General features: G+C 39.4%; 1 protein-coding gene across 1 annotated transcript; it reads left to right on the top strand.

Annotated features, from left to right (window-relative positions):
- Positions 1 to 13,300: 13,300 nt before the first annotated feature.
- Positions 13,301 to 20,357, top strand: LOC135461988 (fibulin-1-like). Its single transcript, XM_064739310.1, has 6 exons — positions 13,301 to 13,454; positions 14,244 to 14,363; positions 15,763 to 15,882; positions 16,269 to 16,310; positions 18,619 to 18,694; positions 19,302 to 20,357. Exons 2-6 carry the CDS (start codon positions 14,294 to 14,296, stop codon positions 19,858 to 19,860), a joined length of 867 nt encoding a protein of 288 aa, XP_064595380.1. The 5' UTR covers positions 13,301 to 13,454; positions 14,244 to 14,293; the 3' UTR covers positions 19,861 to 20,357.
- Positions 20,358 to 21,273: the final 916 nt, after the last annotated feature.

The following is a 21,273-nucleotide window of genomic DNA, read 5'->3' as shown; positions in this document are numbered from 1 at the left end:
TGTTGTGAGCCAATGAAACGATTGTATTATCGACGAATTATATGATATCTGATACAAGGGAAACAATAATTGAATACGTGTACATATATAAAGAACATTGTTACGATGTGGCTAAAATATTGCTACCTCATGAAGAATCATAACTACATCGGCAGAAATGTGATTTAAAGGTTATCATATGAGATTGCCCTGAAAAAATGTGAGTACACGGATTATACCTAGTCCTTTCCCACCGTTCTGAGTTAGTGATTAGTGTTGGTTCATTAGTGCCCCATCCCCGCCGAAACACAAAACATGCCCCTTTGCATTATTAAGATTCATGTTGGGAAGCTAATCCGGATAAAATGGGGTCAAGTCGGCGAGAGAGAAGTTTAGAGATTTCGAGACCAGTCACACCTTTGTTTTTATTTATGAATTATAATGAAGAAAGAATCAATCGGCAGTTATTGCACACTATAGTAACGTACATGTAAGTGCAGGGTTAGGGCCTGGGAAATCAGTGTCAGGGGCTGTAGAGAGGTTACCTTCAACCCGGCGATACAATATTGTCAACAGTATTTTACCAAGGTGTTAAAGTAATATACATGCTAACATGAATTTGAAACAAACTGAACATGTGTAAATGTTTTGACGGATTATAAACGTTGATTGTTTCAGACAAATCGAGTTTAGTTTCCGTGTAAGGTAAATTCACACACAGACTTGAGACCCTCATATTATTTCCTGCCATTTTTGACTGGCTGCTGCCAAAAACACTGCGGCTCCAGTGTCTGCAGATTACATGCTTAGCCGCTAAGATAAGGTATTGTTTCGGGCACAGGTTTTTTATTTACCCATATAATGATTGGTTTAACAGAAACTACCGTGGCGGCTTTCAAGTTGTATGTTAATACTTACAATGAATGTCTTGTATGTTTGTGTGACATATAAATGAGTGCAACCAGGTTTTGTGTGGCTTAAGGCTGTGTCAGAAATTCTCAAGGCTCATACACATGCCGGAAAGAGTTTTTCACGGGTTACAGATGGAACAGAGTTAACAGAGTATGAGTGGGTGAGGTGGCTACAATTGTACACGTTCACATATATAGAAATGATCTCTATACACTGTTATATGTGTGCGTGTGATACTCCATGTTTAGGTATATTACTCATTATATAAAATTAGATATAGTATGATACATAGCCGAAATGTCTTATTTGCTGCCCACGTGACAACATGCAAATGATATTCGGTTTGTCTACAGGCGGTGTGCCTAATGGTATTTTTTCTGATCAATTTAGACTTCAACTGTGAATCAAAAACGGATTTAGGACAGCAGGCTTTGAATTTTCGGAGAGCAATCTATTCCATCCTAGGCCTCCTATATATGACCCTTTTATTCTATATCCGTATGTAGAGTTAAATCAGTTAACTCAGTTCTGCGGAAAGGGTAAGGGAACCACTCGAGCATGCAATAACAAATACCAAAATCTAAGAAGTGGAGCACGGGCTAATTTGCATAAATGAAGCATGGCCGTCCTAAAATCCCTAATATTTCAATTTTCAGCTGCATTGCAGTGTAATTATTTAATTATAATTCTTTTGTACCACCAAACTGATGCATAGGAATGTGAAACCGTAGAAACGTATACCCAAAATTCCATTTCACAGATAAACCACTGCTTTCAAATCAAAGGTATTTCTTAATTTTAACAGTGTTAATTTTGTTTACTCATTTGCCCATCTTATTTGGAATCTTGTGAAAAAAGAAAATAGGTATGTTGTGTTGTTCGACTACACTAATCAGTGATCGGTGTTTAATTTTTCTCTAATTTCGACGATTGTATATGGTCTTTTTTGTGTCTACACCCCTACATAGGTTTTCCCTGAAAACTAAGGTAACATGTATCTACGTAAACACATGACATCAAGTCACTCTTATAGTTTATAAGTTTTTATCCGAGATTAAAGCTAACTTTCCGGATTATAAATGTATTTATTATACACCTAAGTGTCCAGTGCCTACTATATTATGTAGTAAACATAACTGTCTAATATGTTTAATATATTGGACATTTGCAAATCTGTACGGACTCTGGCGTCGCCCCACATAAACTTGTGCAGGTCACCGGACACAAATCCCTTGCTAGCATCCAGGAGTATGATTCTAAATTAGATCACATGTCGAGTTTACTTCAGGGCAATCGCGCCTTCAGTCAACCATCTCCCGCGCTTCCACTCCCTGGCCGGTCAGTTCAAGTGCACATAAACGAAGTTTTCACGACTCCGATGTCATCAACTTCCGCTAATCCCAAGGATAATCAGCTAACTTTCTCAGCAAACTCTACTTCTCTTTCGTCCTCATCCTGTAAAGATTACGCTAGTCTGTTCAGTGGCGCAGTTTTCAATAACTGTACTTTTGATTTTCACTGAAACGTCTGCAGTCCTTTTCTTTACACTTCTGTTTGTAAAATACCGCTTCGGCCACATGCGCGTGACCCAGTTTTCCGTCAGCCAATGAAAGTGCTGCATTCAGTATTCCATATTCATCCGCAACCGGTTATCCGCTATTGTTACGCGATATGAAATAATTAGCACTGTTTTACCCAATTTGTTTAGCGTACGAGCTTATCTACTTACGTTTTTGACAAGTGGGTGTATAATAAATAGGTTATTGGATTGTATGGTCTTGTATGGACTCGTCCTGGGCGCCGGAAAGGGACGAGCTTGCTTAACCTGTACTGAATAGTCTTTGTCTTTAGTTGACACTATATTTAATTATCTGACATCGTCCCTAACAATTCTGTAATTATGTTTAAAAAAGTCATTGGCCTATGTCATAAGAAATAGATACTTGATACTTGATGTTTAAGATGTTTTTTGTTCATTTTGCATTTAAAACCCGTCCTTATATTTGGTTACGGATGGTTATGGTTTCCTGCAATGATAATGTTGCGTTCTGGGGAGAATATACTTACTTCAGAAAACGGGGGGGGGGGGATTTAGTTTGCTCAGAAAAAGTGTTTCATTCAAGTTAAGATTCTTGTTATAATATTGTCTGACAATAGTAATGGTGATTTTCACACACAAACAACGTGTCTTGTACATGTAAGTATGAAACTTTATCGACCATAAGGTTATATCAGGTTATATGTGTGGGTAAATATCACTCTATATTCTGTAGAACACATATTCAGAATTCTTAAGGCATTCATAAATATTGGCTAATTAGAATGTTGATATTAAATTTCTCAGTTCTTAGTCCCAAATTGTACTTTAGTAGATTTATGCAAATTAGACAGTGTTCCGCTAATTTAATTTTGGTAGACATTTAATATGTGTGCTTTTAAAGTCGATAAAAAGTCGATAAAAAGTTCTAAACATTATAAAACTGGTCGCATTACAACTTTTTCATTTTAACACTATATATAGTACAGGTAGGAGCCTGATTATGTACCGAAAGCAATTAATTCCAGTTATCCTTGGTAAATACAGAAAAAAATCATTTAATTAGCCAATGTGGATTTTTTGACAAAACTCCGTGGCATAGCGTGTTTAACGTTACCTAAATGATAACATTTACATAATTTATGAAAAATTCCAACCCATGATTGATTTGTAGATTTGTACAACAATAGCAATTTTCGATACCAAGCATTTCAGATAAGTGGCTGACGTTGAGTTTGAAGTGTTTATACATTTAATCTACTCAACACTTTTATCATATCCAAGATAGTATTATAATATTTTGCTGAGTAAGCATGTATCATCGATTGTTTTTAATAACTGCAATCTTTAACTGAATATAAATACCCATAATGTATCGTTTATGAATTCGTCATATGACTGAAAAATTGTTGAGTAGGACGTTAAACCCCAAGCACTCACTCCTTTATGAATTCACAATGGATGTATGTATTTAATTCGACAATTTAATGGCGTAAATTAATTAAAAGATTTCAGTTGTTGGCATGAAGGGTGGTTTTGCCAACAAACCCTTGTCGGTCTGATTTACCCGTACAATAATGGGCCAGGTTGTATGTTACCCATTACAATTAATGTCCTGTGTGTTACGTTGTTTCAGATATAGATGAGTGCAACCGGAATCCGTGTTACCTCAGAAAGTGTCAGAATACTCAAGGGTCATACAGATGTCTGCCTGAGTGTATCATGGGTTACACATACAGATGGAACAGTGGTAACGGAGCGTGTGTGGGTGAGTTGGCTACATTCCCACAGGTATATTACAATGATTGACTCCGACATAGAAAAATATGACTCCTACATAGAAATGGTTGACTCCTACATAGAAATAGTTTACTGTTAGGTTTTCCTTGCAGTGTTACATATATCCAGGTTGCACTTGCCTAAAGACATTTTTTTACTCTTTATCAATTCATGTCTCTTTAACGCTGCATAATTCTTCAGTATAGCAATAATTCATGCAGGAGTATTTCGGGGTGCATGGGGCACAGTTTCCCCACAGCATTTATAATACCTTATGTTTAGCCATGATACACAAATGTGTGAAATGAAATATAACATTACACATAGGCGATAATCGCAAATTTGCTGCCCTTGTGACAAACCGTACAATAAGATACGATGTTCAGTTTATTAATAGGCGGGCTGTCTGTTTTTATAGTTTTCTATTCAGTCAGACTGCAGCAAGGGTTTGAGAACAAATTTAGGACAGCAGGCTCTGAATTCGGAGAACTATCTACATCATTTGATATGATCCCCTCATTTCAATCCCATGCAGTGACAAGTCAGTTCTATGTGAAGGATATAAAGGGACCGTTCGAACAGAATATTTATATTGCATGCATGTGGACTGCCTTATGAAATGTGTCAAGAAAAACTGGTGGTCCGATACATATAAATGTCTGAGAGAAGCGATGTAACATTTAAAGAATTAGAGTATATTGTATCCTCTTACTAGATGAAGTGATGGTGTGGAAAGTGAGATTTGGATAGCTTAAAAAAGCATAACAGATGAGGTCAACGTGATATCCCATACAGTATTTACCGGCTCCGATGGGTCTGTTAGTAGAGGGTCCTTTTCGGGGGCGGAAGGGTCAGGGTCAATCCTTTAAGGCCTTAAAGAAGAAAGTTGCAGCTTTCTCGCTTGGCGTTTAGCATGAAGGGGTTAGGGCAAAGACTCGTTGACTCATATCAGTAATAATGACTCAGGTGGGCAGGCTAACTTGCCTTCGGTAAGTCGTCTCAGTGAAATGGAAATCCGTCCTGCAACAAGGAGGCACGTTGCAGATAAATGCACTCTAAGGACTCCCTTGTCGTCATATGACTGAAAAAATGTTAAATACGACGTTAAGCCATAAGCACTCACTCACTCAATACAAGATTACCGTATGTGGGCAAAGGATAATGGAACGTGTATAGACGTTTCTATGTCTTTTGAGACGAAATGTACTCATTCCATACTTCTTAATATTAAGTCATAAGTGATGACTTCAAAATCAGTGATGATTAAAGATTATCAGTTATCTGGTTTAAGAACCCAGCTAACTAACGTGGGCTGTTGTGAGCCAATGAAACGATTGTATTATCAACGAATTATATGATATCTGATACAAGGGAAACAATAATTGAATACGTGTACATATATAAAGAACATTGTTACGATATGGCTAAAATATTGCTACCTCATGAAGAATCATAACTACATCGGCAGAAAACTTAACCAAACACTGTCCTAGTGGGTAAACACTGATTACACTGACTATCGGCGCCGGTGTGGATGAGTTATCTACCACTGTTAGTTAAGTGTACTAATGGACATACACTGACTATCGGGGAGTGAGTGGTGAGTTATCTATCGCTGCAGTCAATTCTGTCCTGACGGGTATACGGTGACTAACAGGGAGTGTGTGGGAGAGTTATTTGCCATTGTAGTGATGACTGTACTTATGGGTATACACTGATAACACTGACTAACATAGAGTGTGTGGGTGATCTATCTACCACTGTAATGATGACTGTACTTATGGGTATACATTGATAACCTGACTAACATAGAGTGTGTGGGATGAGCTATCTACCAGTGTAGTGATGACTGTACTTATGGGTATACACTGATAACACTGACTAACATAGAGTGTGTGGGTGATCTATCTACCACTGTAATGATGACTGTACTTATGGGTATACATTGATAACACTGACTAACATAGAGTGTGTGGGTGAGCTATCTACCAGTGTAGTGATGACTGTACTTATGGGTATACACTGATAACACTGACTTAACATAGAGTGTGTGGGTGATCTATCTACCACTGTAATGATTGACTGTACTTATGGGTATACATTGATAACACTGACTAACATAGAGTGTGTGGGTGAGCTATCTACCAGTGTAGTGATGACTGTTCTATAGGGTTTACACTGGCTAACATGGAGTGTGTGGGTGAGTTATCTACCACTGTGGTGATGACTGTACTTATGGGTATACACTGATAACACTGACTAACATAGAGTGTGTGGGTGAGCTATCTACCAATGTAGTGATGACTGTAATGTAGGGTTTACACTGATTAACATAGAGTCCGGGAGTGAGTTATCTACCACTGTAGTGATGTCTGTCCTGATGGTTATACACGGATCACGCTGACTAACGGGGAGTGTTTGAGTGAGTTAACTACGGCTGTAATGATGACAGTTCTGATGGGTACCGTAATTCTTCCAAATTTTCGGACAGGATTTGCAGCCTTACCACAGGGGCGCTCCTACTAGCGTTGGGGGTGTGAAATGGAGGAATGGGTAATCGTTTTCAGGGCTAACTCAACATGGAAGCCTCGTCTCACATATGGTAACTTGACACTCGACCTTGACAACTGGGGCGCCAAGGTTTTAATGACAGTCAACACATAACTTTACACATAATTTGCAGCCCTTTACAGTGGAGACACCCAATAAGTGGTCAATCTGAAGCAATTTTCAACGAACCGCTGAGGCCTGTATATGTATGAATACGCCACGAAAATCGAGCAAAAATTTTATGTTGTCGGGATCGCACCGGAATTAAAATATTTTACTCTTGTTTAAAAATATATTGATTGACTGAAAATAGGTCTCAGTTGTTTTGGCTTACAAAAAGAGAAACAAATGAATCATAATTTGAAATATACCTATTCGGTCTGTACTCACGATTTAACGAGAAAATGTCGCCTAAAACACAGGTGGGTAAACCTGGGCAGAGCATTGTAAGAGGGTGACAGGGTAGAAAGAAAAAGGGGAGGGGGCGTCTTTTGGCGATCATGCAAAACTGGTTTTTTTACCTTAAACAAAACATTGTCTAACATAACCACTGAATACTGCTCTTACTTATCGAAATTAGGCTCGGCATTACAGGTTTGCTGTCATCAGAAAATCTATTTTCACCCAGTTTGTTTGCATCAGAACATACATAGATCTGCGTGTTCACACTTTACAAATGTAGGCCCTAATAATCTAACAACAGTATTGAGTCTGTGTAAATTTCGGTGAGGAGATGTCAGTTTAGAACTGTCTGAGGGTAATCAAATATAAACAGCCGAGTTGTATTGACATGCAAATCGCAACATTGCACAGCTCTGGATATAGCCTTTGAAGTTCCAACATTGTTTTGGGGACCCGTCAATCACCACAGAGACTAATCGGACCACGTGTTGTTTTGGTAATTGTTTTCAATTTTTACCGCGGTAAATGGATTAAATTGTGTCGTGGATATTACTGTGATACATTTGCGTGACTCTATGTACACATGATGGCTCTACTGAAATGATTTGTAACAAAGTCAGAAGCAAAGTCTCCAGAAAATGCGTAGACTCATCACTGTCCACGTGACAGTGTGTCAAGTGAAAACTCTCGTCTGCTGGTATAGATTTGGCGAGAAATTTCGCAACAGTGACGACTCACTATTACAAGGGGCGGGCCAATAAGAATAAGTTTATCTTATTGGTTAATGTTGAATTCTGTGCGCTTTCAGTTACCTGTAAGACATTTACGCACACGTGATTGTGCGCTCTCAGAAAAAGAAATGGAATGGGAATAACCTTACACAAATACAATGATTAAAAATGGTTGTAATATGAAGCTGGCAATGGGCATAGTGTGAAGGTATCCAATTCCACACATGCGAACACAATGTTCAATCGATGCATGTGTGGTTTATGATCACCATTTTATGAAAACAAGAAATGAAAATGTCTGGACTATCTTGTTACGAAACAACAGGTGCGTGAGGCTTGCGAAACAGTTTACTGCATTTAAAGATAGATACCTGTAAATCTGATCTTTATCACTGAAAAGCATTTAATGATTTAATTGTGACATCTATTTCTGGATCTGTAAACAGACAACACTTTTCCCCATATAATGCAGTATAGCTAGTACGCTTAAGACAATCAGTGAAGCAGTCATTAGCTTGCCTGTTTGACACTATCATGATTTGAGATAGTTTTGGAATTTACAGGTTTGCAACAAATGTCGCTTGATTCTTCCTTTATTTTAATTAATAAGTAAAAATAAAAGTTTGACTGGTCTGGAAATCTCTAAACTTCTCTCTCGCCGACTTGACCCCATGTTATGCGGATTAGCTTCCCAATCATAGCCTACATGAACCTTAAAGGAGAAGAAAATTTCAATATCAATCAAATACCACTTAAAAGAGCATGCATATCTTCGCAGGTGCATGCGATAAAAAATTTTAATATGTACCTCAAGTGATAAATTATAAATAAAGTCAGCGCTAAAATCCGCTGTGGGCGACTCCATTTTGCCTAAGAACTAGTCCTGAAGTGTACTGTGGGAGAATTGAGGAGAATTGCCGTTGGAAACCGCCGAAGTGCAGTTAGTACATTTCCGGTATAACTCTTCTTCCCAGAAGGTAGCGGACAGTACAGTTCGTTTTCCGCTTGACGATCGGGAAACCGGAATGGTGGACGCAGGTTCCGAGCCGGCAGTTTGAACGACTGTCACTGGCTGAGAGGCAACGCACCCCGAGCATAAATTACAGGGTGTTAAATATGGAGGAGCGATGGACTCTGGATGGATTTATGCCAGCTTTGCCGTATTCAGGCTTTACGTGTATGGCGAGGAAAAATCGCAGAATGGAAAAAAAGTGTGCTCTTTTCAGCCTATAGTGTCACGTTTTAAAGTTTTCTTCTTCATTAAAACTGCAAAGGGGTTTGTTATGTGTTTTGGCGGAGAAAGGCACTAATCAGCCAACACTAATTACTATCTCAGAACTGTGTGAAAGGACATACTAGGTATAATCCGTGTACTCACATCTGTTCAGGGCAGTCTCAAATGGCGACAGAAATTACATGTTCCCTGTAGGCAATCTTGGACCATTCAACATTTCACACGCACTGGGAAGTTGGTAAAAATGGCAGGATTCTAAAGTTGACTTAAAATACAAATGATTGCAACTGCTTTACAACAATTTACAACATTGTTGCAATGTATTAAAGTCTCACACTATAGTAACGTACATGTAGGGTTAGGGTCTGGGAAACCAGTGTGCGAGGCTAGAGAGGTTACCTTAAACCTGGCGATAAAATGTTGTGAACAGTATTTCACCATAGTGTTTAAAGTAATATACTTGCAATCATGAATTTGAAACGAACTCAATATGTGTAAATGTCTTGACCGATTATAAACGTTTGATTGTTTCTGACAAATCGAGTTTAGTTTCCGTGTAAGTTAATTTCACACACAGACCTGAGACGCCCATATTATTTCCCGCCATTTTTGACTTGCTGCTGCCAAAAACACTGCGGCTCCAGTATCTGCAGATTACATGCTTAGCCGCTAAGATAAGGTATTGTTTCGGGCAGAGGTTTAATTGATCGATATTATAATTGGTTTAACAGAAACTACTGTGACGGCTTTCAAGTTGTATGTTAATACTTACAATGAGTGTCTTGTATGTTTGTGTGACATATAAATGAGTGCAACCAGGTTTTGTGTGGCTTGAGGCTGTGTCAGAATTCACCAGTGTCATTCACATGCTGGAAAGAGTTTTTTCACGGGTTACGGATGGAACAGTGTTAACATAGTATGTGTGGGTGAGGTGGCTACATTTCTACACGTACACATATATAGAAATGGTTTATATACACTGTTATATGTGTGCGTGTAATGCACCATGTTTAGGTATATAACTCATTGCATGAAATTAGATAAGGTATGATACATAGCTGAAATTTCTTATCTGCCGCCCAGGTGACAACAAGCCTGTGGTATTTGGTTTGTCTACAGGCGGTGTGCCTAATGGTATTTTTTCTGATCAATTTAGACTACAACTGTGAACTGAAAACGGATCTAGGACAGCAGGCTTTGAATTTTCGGAGAGCAATCTATTCCATTATAGGCCTTCTATGTATGACCCTTTTATTCTATACCCGTATGTAGTGTTAAATACAGTTCTGCGGAAAGGGTAAGGGAACCACTCGAGCATGCAGAATAACTATGGTATTTGGACAGCTTGGTGAAATATATTAGGAGTAACTGACAAAAATATTTGTTCACCACAATTTGCAAAAGAATTTTTGGTAGCATATGTCTCAGATCATTGGCCAGAATGACTGGATAAAGGTCTACCAAAATCTAAGTAGAGGAGCAGAGCTTAATTTGTATAAATGCAACATGACCGCCCTAAAATCACCAATATTGCGAATAAAACTAAGGTAATATGTATCTACAAAAACATAAGAGATCAAATAACTCTTAAAGTTTATAAATATTTCCGAGATTAAAGCCAACTATCCGGATTATAAATGTATATATACTAATGGGCCGAAAGATGGGGACATGTTTGTGTCTTCAGCTGTTTTTTGCGCAATAAGTCTATTCTCGTCATCTTCCATACCCGTCTTCAATCTTTTCTGCCTAGCCAACTTATACGCGGCTCTTCTGACCTTATCATAACGATTTTGGCATGGATTATCTGTTGGATTCAGATTGAAATGTGTATATAACGTGTGATTTCTGAAGATGATCCTGTGTATGGACATATGATTAAAACTAATGATTTAATATACGTACACTATGTATGATTCACTCATCGTGTAGTTTAGAACCTTAGTTTTGCTCATTTCCAGATAGAAACGAATGTGATGGCATTTCACCCTGTTCATATAATGCTGACTGTGTCAATACAGCGGGAAGTTATGGATGTACCTGTAAATCTGGTTTTAAAGGGAATGGGATAGTGTGTGCAGGCAAGTGTCGTATTTGTGGATATACAGTCCTGGAAAAAAGTTTGGAATATTGGTGAATTTCACACCATCTCCACGAAGAGCGTGGTTCGTTGCGTTCAGGTCAATAATCTGTCGATTGGTTTCACTTGGACTAGTCTCTATGATGCATTATCAATAGTTTCCTCAAACCAAAACATTTCTTAATGTTATAGGAGACGAGTTTTTCACGATATTCTGAAAGCGCCCCAAACAAGTGCAGAAATTCAGTGAAACCCATGTATTTTATTACGAGCTGTAACTTTTATTGATTGGAAATATGTCTACAATACTTGGTAAGTTAAATATGCAAAACTCTAACAATACAGAAAATTAATTTAGTACTTGGTGTGCCCACCCCTCGCATTGTACAATGCGCGCACACGTCTTGGCATACTGGCAACTAAGGAAGTCAAAGTTTCTTCCGATATATCTCTCCAGCAAGTGAGCACAGCACGAGTTAGTTCAGCCACGTTCGTTGGGGCTTCATCCAGGTTATTCAACCCACGGGAAACTTCCGCCCACAAGTTCTCAATTGGGTTCATATCCGGTGAAATGGCTGGCCACTGCATGTGCTCAACACCCTCCTGTTCCAGAAAATTCCGTATCAGTTCGGTCCGGTGCGCGGTGGCGTTGTCGTCCTGATACACAAAGTTTGCCCTGAATTGTTGCCGAGCAAATGGGAGCATTATCGTTTCCAGAATCCGTTGATATTGGTGCTGGTTCATGTGTCCATCCAAGACGTGCAGGTCGCATTTACCAGTGCTATGAAAAGCACCCCAGACGGTGACCCCACCGCCCCCGCCTTGGACTGGGCATGATGCAATCTGAGGCTCAGAGCCTCGTGAGCCTGACGACGCACCATCACACGGCCATCTTCCCGGTAGACGACAAAACGAGACTCATCACTGAATATCACGTGTCGCCAGTGTCCCACCTGCCAGTTCAGGTGTTCCCGCGCCAAGGATAAGCGTGCCTGGCGGTGTCGACGCTGTAGCAAAGGCTTCCTATCTGGTTGGAACTCTTCGTACGGCCATTGCGGCAAAGTCTCACCAGATACCGGTCCTCTCTCTCGGTGGTCTTTCGTGGCCGACCAGACCTCGGTCTAGGCGTCGGCACACCCGTCTGTCGGTGTCGCTTAAAGATTTTGGAGACGGCTCCCTGAGTGACACCAAGAGCTGATGCAATGTCCTTCTGTTTTGCTCCAGCCAGGCTCATACCAACGATACGGTTGCAGACTGCAGCACTCAGTTGACGTCTCATGATCACAGCAGTATTGTTGGAAACACTCTGGAGCACTGGCATGCCTTAACCGAGCTTTTATAAGAGTTACAAGGTTAAATTATAATCATGTCTGCGTACATGACTTTTTCACTGAGAAATGGATGGTCATGCTTTCCTCGTATATTAGTAATTCAGAAGTGCGACATAAAACACCCATAAATAAATAAATGGTTGGATGCTTACGTCGCACTTAGCAATTTTTCACTCATATGACGACGACGAGTCATTAGGTGTGTATACATATACTGTGTCTTCTTGTCTCAGGGTCCAAGCCGCCAAAGTGCTGCCGCCAATGAACACTCCAACCATTATACAGTTGAAGGTGTGGAGATTTAAATAGCTAAGGATTGTGGGATTTCAGTTTAGTCTATTAGCTTATTTTTTTTTCTCAAAAGCAGAACGCGTCACGCAGTAGTTATTTCTACCCAGGACACATGGTAAATGATGTAGAGGAATCGACACTGAATGATCAGATGAACATGTATGTGTAATTAATTTATTCAGAATCTTAGATTTCATCGCTGCTCCATCATTAAATGTTGTCTGTGGCAATGCTGTATACGTCATGATGGTTATTGTGGACAAGAAGGTAAACCATAAATCTGGATCTGCTTCATCAGCACTGTTGTTCATCTAATACTTGATATTTTCGTCAGTGACATACAGTGATATAATGCCAATTGGAAGGATCGAACCTGAGTGTCATCGAGTGTCGCCTTAATAGACCGGGCTGCAGGTCGCCTCTTTTGGTCATACAATTGCCTCCATCACGATATTTTAACGCCTTAGGATTGCAACATGGAACTAATACATATCACACTTGTCTTTAGATGTAGACGAATGTAATGGGGATAACTCCTGTTCTGCTAATGCTGACTGTGACAATACTGTTGGAAGCTACAACTGTACATGTAAGGTTGGTTACCATGGAAACGGAAGCCAATGTGAAGGTAAATATAAACTTAACATGGTATTATCATACATATAGCATGCCCACATACCTACATTTGTCGACAGAGTCATCTTTCTCATCGCCATGATAGAATCGTCTGCACAAACATGGGATTAATTCTATCCAAATGAAGTAACCACATCCTGCTTTGAAATAGTGTTATTATCTGTAAGATTTAATGATCCTTCTGGGAACCGAGGTGACCGAGGTGGTTAGCGTGTGGTTAGCGTGCCAGCTCGGCGGTATGACCGAGGAATCTCTCACCAAAGCGGTGAGTTCAAGGCCAACCCATCCTAACTTTCTCTCCGGCTGTACGTGGGAAAGTCTGCCAGTAACCTGCGGATAGTAGTAGGATTCCGGCGGGTTCTTGAGTAGGGTGTAAAACATGGCGTCAATGAAACAAATAATGATCTTTCTCATGGTCGTGCCATCCCTATCTACGTGGATACCATGGAGTAAATAGCAATATAGAACACAGATTTTAAGATCTTTTCCATGACTTGCAATAGGTTGAGCAAAGCATTAAGACATTAGTATTCGATGCGCAAATTTGTATCCTAAATGGTGTTGCGTAATATAGTCTTATATCTGAGTACGATAATCTATTCTAACATCGCACAGAAAACGCAATATTGTATAAATTCTATGAAATGAAGGTATTGCTAACTAATATAGTCTCATATCATAACTTTTGTGTGAATTGTTAATCGTTAACTGGCAACAAGTTTGTTTTCCAATGTCCCACTACCATCCATGAACTAACTTTTCTTTTCATGTACGTTTGTAGATGCGAACGAGTGTACGGAGCCTGATGCCTGCTCTCCAAATGCTGTTTGTATGAACGTACCTGGTAGTTACAGCTGTAAATGTAACGTCGGATTTACTGGAGATGGGAGCAACTGTACAGGTAACAAGATGATCAGAGAAATTAGAGACCTTTAGCTAGAAGCTAAGAGTTCATTTTGTAACTTGTAACTTCCCTCAATATACGTGCGCGGAAAGGTCCTCCTTCAATATACGTACGTGGAAAGGCCTTCCCTCAATATACGTTCGCGGAAAGGCCTCCCCTCAATATACGCACGTGAAAAGGCCTTCCCTCAATATACGTGCGCGGAAAGGTCTTCCTTCAATAAACGTACGTGGAAAGGCCTGTTGGCAACCTGTGGATGGTTGTTTTCTCCCGGGTTCTCTCCGGTTTCCTCCACAAATAATGCTGGTCGCCGTTGTATAAGTGACATATTCTTGAGTGTGGCGTATAACGCCAATTAAATCAATCAAATAAATATTCACTAATATAGTATTCACTTTAAGCTGATTTCCTCAATCCACGAAACTATCACATGTTGTCGTAAAACGGAATATATCACTTTCATAATTCAGTATTTTTGCAGTGATGAGGGAACCATTCATAGCATCACGTTAACACTTTCTAAAGTTGACAGACTAAGTTGTAAAGTGTTGGAAGTTTATCTTTACAAAATGATTATGACATATTGTAATTTAACGTGTTTTAATACCAAAATAACAACTTTGAATGTTGCGTTCAGCATCAAAGATTAAATAATCTTATAATCCACCAATATTTCACTCCCTGCCCGTGTACAATATTTTAAGATAATGACTCATATTTCACTTCATTTATTTGAGTGATGTTTTACGCCGTGCTCAGGAATATTCCACTGGTACGACGGCGGCTCATATTTTACGCATTTAACGTGTTTATAACACTTAGAATATGTCGGCATTTCAACACTTGCATTTTAAATACTGTTGGATAGGGCGTTAAACACCAATCGAATAATCAAATAAGTAACTAGAAGTCAGCCGCACAGTCTGTGGTGAGCTATGTCAAAGTGAATCGGTCATCTCGCTTGTGAGCCAAGCTTAGTGATTATCACCTGCCTCCTTTAATTCTAGTGAGTTTGGCAAGACATATTTCCATCACTGCTCGATTCATTTCATTTTGTACTACTATAGGTCATCGGTGTAGCGTTTGGTGCTCGTAATGAATGCATGAGGGATAACGCCACATTGACATTATTTCAGCCCTATGTCATGGAGATGTGCATGAAGGTTATTTAAATTCACGAGCTGTAATCCTCATCTGCTGGGTTTGGAGGGTGTGGCCAGCAACCACGAACGTCAAATTTCAGATATTTGTGCAATGAACTTTTTATACGGTTTTGACGAATGCAATGCAAGTATAAATTAATAAAATCAGGTATAATAATATAGTTATTCCTTGCTCTAGCAGACAATCTGATCATAAATATTTTGATAAGTGCATATCTAGTAAATCTTTGCAGACGTGGATGAATGTGTTGAGATGGACCTCTGCGGTCTTAATGCTAACTGTGACAATGTCCCTGGTTCCTACAACTGCACCTGTCAGACTGGTTTCCTTGGGAACGGCACAAACTGCACAGGTATGACGAACATCGGCATTGACCGTATATACTACGTATATCAACCATATATCATTTATGTATATTACATGATTGACCATTTCGTGTGTTTTATTGTTTGAAGTTTACGGAATCCCAACATATTTATAATTCGGTGCTGCTTCACAAGAGCGCCATGCCGGGGCCACCAGGTATGAAGCCCCAACCTGTCATTGTATTATATAGACACAAGACTGAAACTTGAGTACTTGTATAAACTGTACACGACTTTACAGGATAAACGATAGGAACGAAAACAAAATCCATGTGTTCATTTTGAGGCTCCTCAACTGCTGGCTTTAAACACTTTTTATAGACCTAAATAAAGACATGCTAACGTGTGTTTGTGTATGTTTCTATTCCCCTAGCCTTACCATCGATAACATCACCGTTGATCGATTCTCCAGTTCGTAAGTATGCAGTATCCTACAAAAGTTGTTTCTATGTGATGCAAAAGTATGTTGCCTAATATAAGCGAAGTAACGTCTTTGTAATGGAGAGACTTATGTATGATAGTGTTGTGTTGTTGTTGTATCCACTGAGATAAATGTTCCTACAGAAATACCAGCTTTTCCTTTTATACTTCGGTGTTTACCCGCCCCCCATACCCCGTCCGCCTAATGTGCAGAGGAGCTGTTTCACCTGTGTTCTTACATTCTGCCTGATCATAATACGCAGGTTTCAAAATTTGACGATACAGGAAGAGAGTGACGTCCCTTTAAAAATTGACGCCGTAGTTTTTATGCAAGGCTTAGGTTCCATCTGCCAGTTTAAATGTGGGGTGTATAAAATGTAAAAATCAAACATAATTAAACGGGATTAGATTAATCTTCCGATTTATGTTTCCGGGGTTATTGTTGAAAGCAATCGTAGACTACATGTGTCGCCATGGTAGTTATAATCACATTTGTCGCTTTGTGCAAGCGGCAGCCTGACATCAGTTTATTGTCGTATTGATGTAACTCGAAAGCGATAATAAAACAGTTATTTGTGGAAGCTCATTTCGGTCATCGGCTCGTTTTGGTGCCTCAAAGTCGGGAGACGCGGGATCAATCCCTGGTCGGATCATACCAAAGACTTTTAAAAATGGTACCAGTTGCTACCTCGCTTGGCGCTCAGACCTGAGAGGTTAGACCAAGGAAACAGGATTGGCTGACCCAATGCCAGTTCAGTATGACTGGGTGAGGTGTCATGTGTTGTGTCTTCAGTATGATACTTCGGTGACGGCTGCATTTTGGCAGCATGGATTCGAACTGTCACAAAAGACACGGCCTAGGTATACACACTTAAGTGGACAACGCAGTATTTTCGTTGCTCTGTCGCCCCGTCGTCCTTCATTTGCATAATAGGAACGCGCCTTTTTATAAATAAAATATCAAACTGAGAGAACTATGCCAATCTAACTTTCTAAAATGACGTGACTCTCCATTTTGATACTTCCACTGACAAATTGCCAACGACAAACTTCAACTTTTTAATGAAATATTGCATAGCCGCTTTGTCTCTCAAGGAAATTTAAGAAGACAGAATCGCAGTATTTGAGTTTAAAATTGAGGGCTTTCACTTTTTGTGAGTGAAATCAAATTTACGCAAGACCGGGTGTTCTGTGAACTGCTTTGTACAGAGTTTACAAATCTACCCTGCGCATGGCACATCTATAATTGGAAGGCAATATATTCAGTTTTAAATGTCGCAACACACGACACGACACGACATTATAATATTATAAACTCCATTAGCGCATTGTGACATCTCTATATTTTAATTTAAAATGTCGCTTTGGTGCCTTGGAAAAAATGCACCAGGCCGACATGTTAACTTTAGTAGTTGCACTTGCGCATTGTGAATAGTGAACCATCACAACATCTTAACTTAAAATGTCACTATGGTGTGCACTATACAACACGCCAGCGCAATATTTTAACCTAAAGTGTCACTTTCCTGTCAGCTAACTGCGCATGGCAGAAAAGTAGCGGGTTACGTTTTCTGGGAATAGATGTTTTGTTGTTGGCACTGGTGGTAACACCGAACGACAATGTACCCTGTTACACTTTCTTAGGAAAGGATTCGTGAACAGCTTTCGAAACCGCACGTTTGCGACACTGGAGGTAGTCTCAGATCTGGTTTTGGCGGGTTATACCGTCACAATGTTGCAGTCAAAGGTACCTCAATCGGAGCGCTACCATGCAAGATAAATTCAGAATGACACCGTGGTAGTTTATGACACGTTTGTATTGTTAACCTTGTGTCCCGAAGATGGCAGTAAGTCTACCTATATACTCAGTGGTCATGCGCATACACCGTTCATCGGATGGCGACATTTTAAGTTAAATGCTGTGATGTGTTTTAGACCGCTTAACGCGGCGATTTACGTTTAAGTGTCGTTTTAGTGATCTGGCAAATTTTGTAAAGGCTATTCCCCGTGCCCCCCTCCCCCCCCCCCCAAGTGTTTTCCAAAATCATACTGAATCATACTTTTTTAAAGAAAATAATTGCAGTGTTGTTCTTCTTAAATATCGCTTTAGCGCAATGTGGACCCATGCATTTCAAAAGGAGAGTAAAATTATGCTCCACCAGAAAAATACACCGCCTCTCTCCTGTTCAAATATAGAATAAACGGCACGACGGACGTCAGGCGGTAGTGGCTTCCATAATTATTCCATCGGATTTGTGTTCTGAACGGTAATATTTATAGTTGCGTTTTTTATGTGTTATCAGGTTTGGCTGGTGTTATAATAGGAAGTCTGATCGGTCTAATGCTTGTCGTGTTCATCATAGTGATTGTCATCCTCAGGTAAGGCATGGAGGTTTGTTCTCAGAATGAAACGAAAGAGTACTAATCTGTTAATAGACTAAATACAGCATTTTGTTTTCAGAAGTGCATTTTACATATGTCGGGAGATTGTATTGCCTATAGTACACGTGCAAATCGCCGTGCTCTAGAGTGCACAGAAATCGTTCAGGAAACAAACACGCACCGCAGCCACTGTGTCTCCGGCAGGTCCGGTACTATAGTGGTTTCCGAGAATTCACTGGATTTAAAATGCTTTTAATCTGACACATAGTTTTAGCGCTTGTACAAAAAATGATAACAATCTGCACCGAGGTCAGCAGCAACTGGTAGTCACGCTCCTATAAACTCTACCGACACATATGAATACATATCACCGACATAAAACATAAGCCTTATAGGACTGAACGAATGAATGATCATGGCTCATCGGAAGTATTATATACAACCATATAGTGGCCAGTTTTACGAGTAAATTGATTCACCCTAACCAAACCTTGTCTGTACATTAACAGTTTCAAATGAATACCACTTAAAAATCACATTAATTGCTTTAAAGGTCATGCTGAAACAACGGCAAAATTCATTCTAATAATGTATTTATTTACAGACGAAGAAAACAGAACGAGAGGCTTAATAAAGCTGAGGCAGAGCCAAGAGATCGAAACATAGCGAGAAACTCTAACGTGCAGAATCAGAGTTATGCTGAGGTGAGGATGTCGGACCTGGTGGGAACGGAGCTTGATGACAACATGGCCAGTGTTACACAGTATTCAGAGGACTCTCAAGCACTGTACTCCAATGATCTTGTGAAAGAGAGGAAAATGAAACAGCGCCAGATGGAGCAGCAGGAAAGAGCCTTTCACAACGACGCTGCGGTGTATGAGAATGAGCCAGGTCCCGTCGGTGGTGTCCCTACAAACGGCGCTTCGGCCATGTCGTACGATACTTTGTGGAAATCCGGGGTGACGACTTCTTCAGATGACACCTATAACCACTTACACCAACAGACCGTCGTGCCCGAGAAGAAAGTCGAGACGAACCATTCCGTGAATGTGTACAATCATTTGTACGGCAAAGGTAAAGCCTTACCCAAACCTGTCCATGGACCGACATCAGTCCAGGATAACCTCTACTCACTGGCGAATGAGTGCAATGATTCAAACTGATTTTCGTCATCCTTCAAATTGGACGTATTTTTGTTTATAAAATACCAATGGCTTGTGGACATTTTAGTAATAATTCACATTACATTGAGAGCGCTACATGCCGCAACGATCGGCGATTTCCAAACAACCATTGTATAAGGCTTGCCTGCAGTTTGAACTGAAGTAGGTGGTCTGCTTAGTGGCCTTGATCATACTGCTAAACTTCACGCTGTAGCTGATTGGATATGGTACAAAACCTAATAATACAGCTATCAAACACCAGGCTGAATATCGTACACTGACAATATCATTTAAAATTATCTCTGCAACAGATAATAAACGTGCTTAACAAATTAATGCCTTTCAGTAAACATATACTATTTAGAGCGTAAAAATGATTTCACTGTTTCAAAATGCTATAATTTGATCCATTTTATGGACAAACTATAATGAATGCTTTCTTTTAACATGTTCAAGAAGTGTTTATATTTCAAATACACGCGTATGTTTTATAAATATATTGATATATTTATAAATACATGCAGTATTTTATAAATACTCACATTTATAGTATAAATGCAATCATTTATGTAGTAAATTGAATGGGTTTATTGCTTGAACGGAGTGATTTAAAGTTTCAATGTATATGATCAACATTATAAAGCGGTCTTATTATCGGTTGTTGGGTAAACACGTTTAAGTGTTTAAGCATTAAACATGTTACAATAAAACATTAAGTACCTTTATTATATGTAGCAAAGAGACGCTTAAATGTTATTTATTTTTTCAGTGTATCGTTAATGGTATATTCAGTCTGGCTTGTCTGATAAACCCTGTACCATCCAGCTCAGGGCCATGTAATATAGACTTACCCAATCATTTGAAATCCGATCAAGTCAAAGTTGCTTCCAATGTACCCAACACTTGTCGGCTTTACTTGGAACATGTGCTAACTACTTACAGATTGCACAGGTATGGGAGGTTTTGTGTACCAATCGCCAATATGTTCACAGACACGAACACTGCTTAAACAGAACAAAGCGGATTCCAAAGGTTGTTCCATGGGCTTAAAATACAATAACATTAGTTCCAAAACATTGGATATACATGCATGATTCAGAATCTTGAATACGCCGAACAAAAAATAATGGTGATAACCTATAGCGGACATATTTGGCTATCACACTGTTAAGACACTCCTATTTCAACATTTTTGACAGAATATTATTAACAAGTTGACTTTTATAAAAACAAGAGAAATTGGAAAAAAATTAGCACCAAATCTTAACACACACATGTTAATTCGATGTCCATATAACCCTGTTTGATTTTTCCATGTTCATTTGTGTGCGACGCTTGTTTATATGTGCGACTTTTGTTTATATGTGCGACCCTTGTTTTGTGAAGAAATGCACTAGAGTCAGATTCACTGGG

The sequence above is a fragment of the Liolophura sinensis genome, chromosome 1 (assembly GCF_032854445.1).
Source record: "Liolophura sinensis isolate JHLJ2023 chromosome 1, CUHK_Ljap_v2, whole genome shotgun sequence".
NCBI classification, from domain to species: domain Eukaryota; kingdom Metazoa; phylum Mollusca; class Polyplacophora; order Chitonida; family Chitonidae; genus Liolophura; species Liolophura sinensis.
This window is presented reverse-complemented; position numbering and strand designations above follow the sequence as displayed.

What these genes read in the sequence shown, in the direction of transcription:
- LOC135461988 (XM_064739310.1), top strand. Translation starts at nt 14,294, where the DNA reads ATGAACGTACCTGGTAGTTACAGCTGTAAATGTAACGTCGGATTTACT. An exon ending in AGATGGGAGCAACTGTACAG is followed by an intron (nt 14,364 to 15,762) that starts GTAACAAGATGA and finishes AAATCTTTGCAG; the next exon opens with ACGTGGATGAATGTGTTGAG. An exon ending in GAACGGCACAAACTGCACAG is followed by an intron (nt 15,883 to 16,268) that starts GTATGACGAACA and finishes CTATTCCCCTAG; the next exon opens with CCTTACCATCGATAACATCA.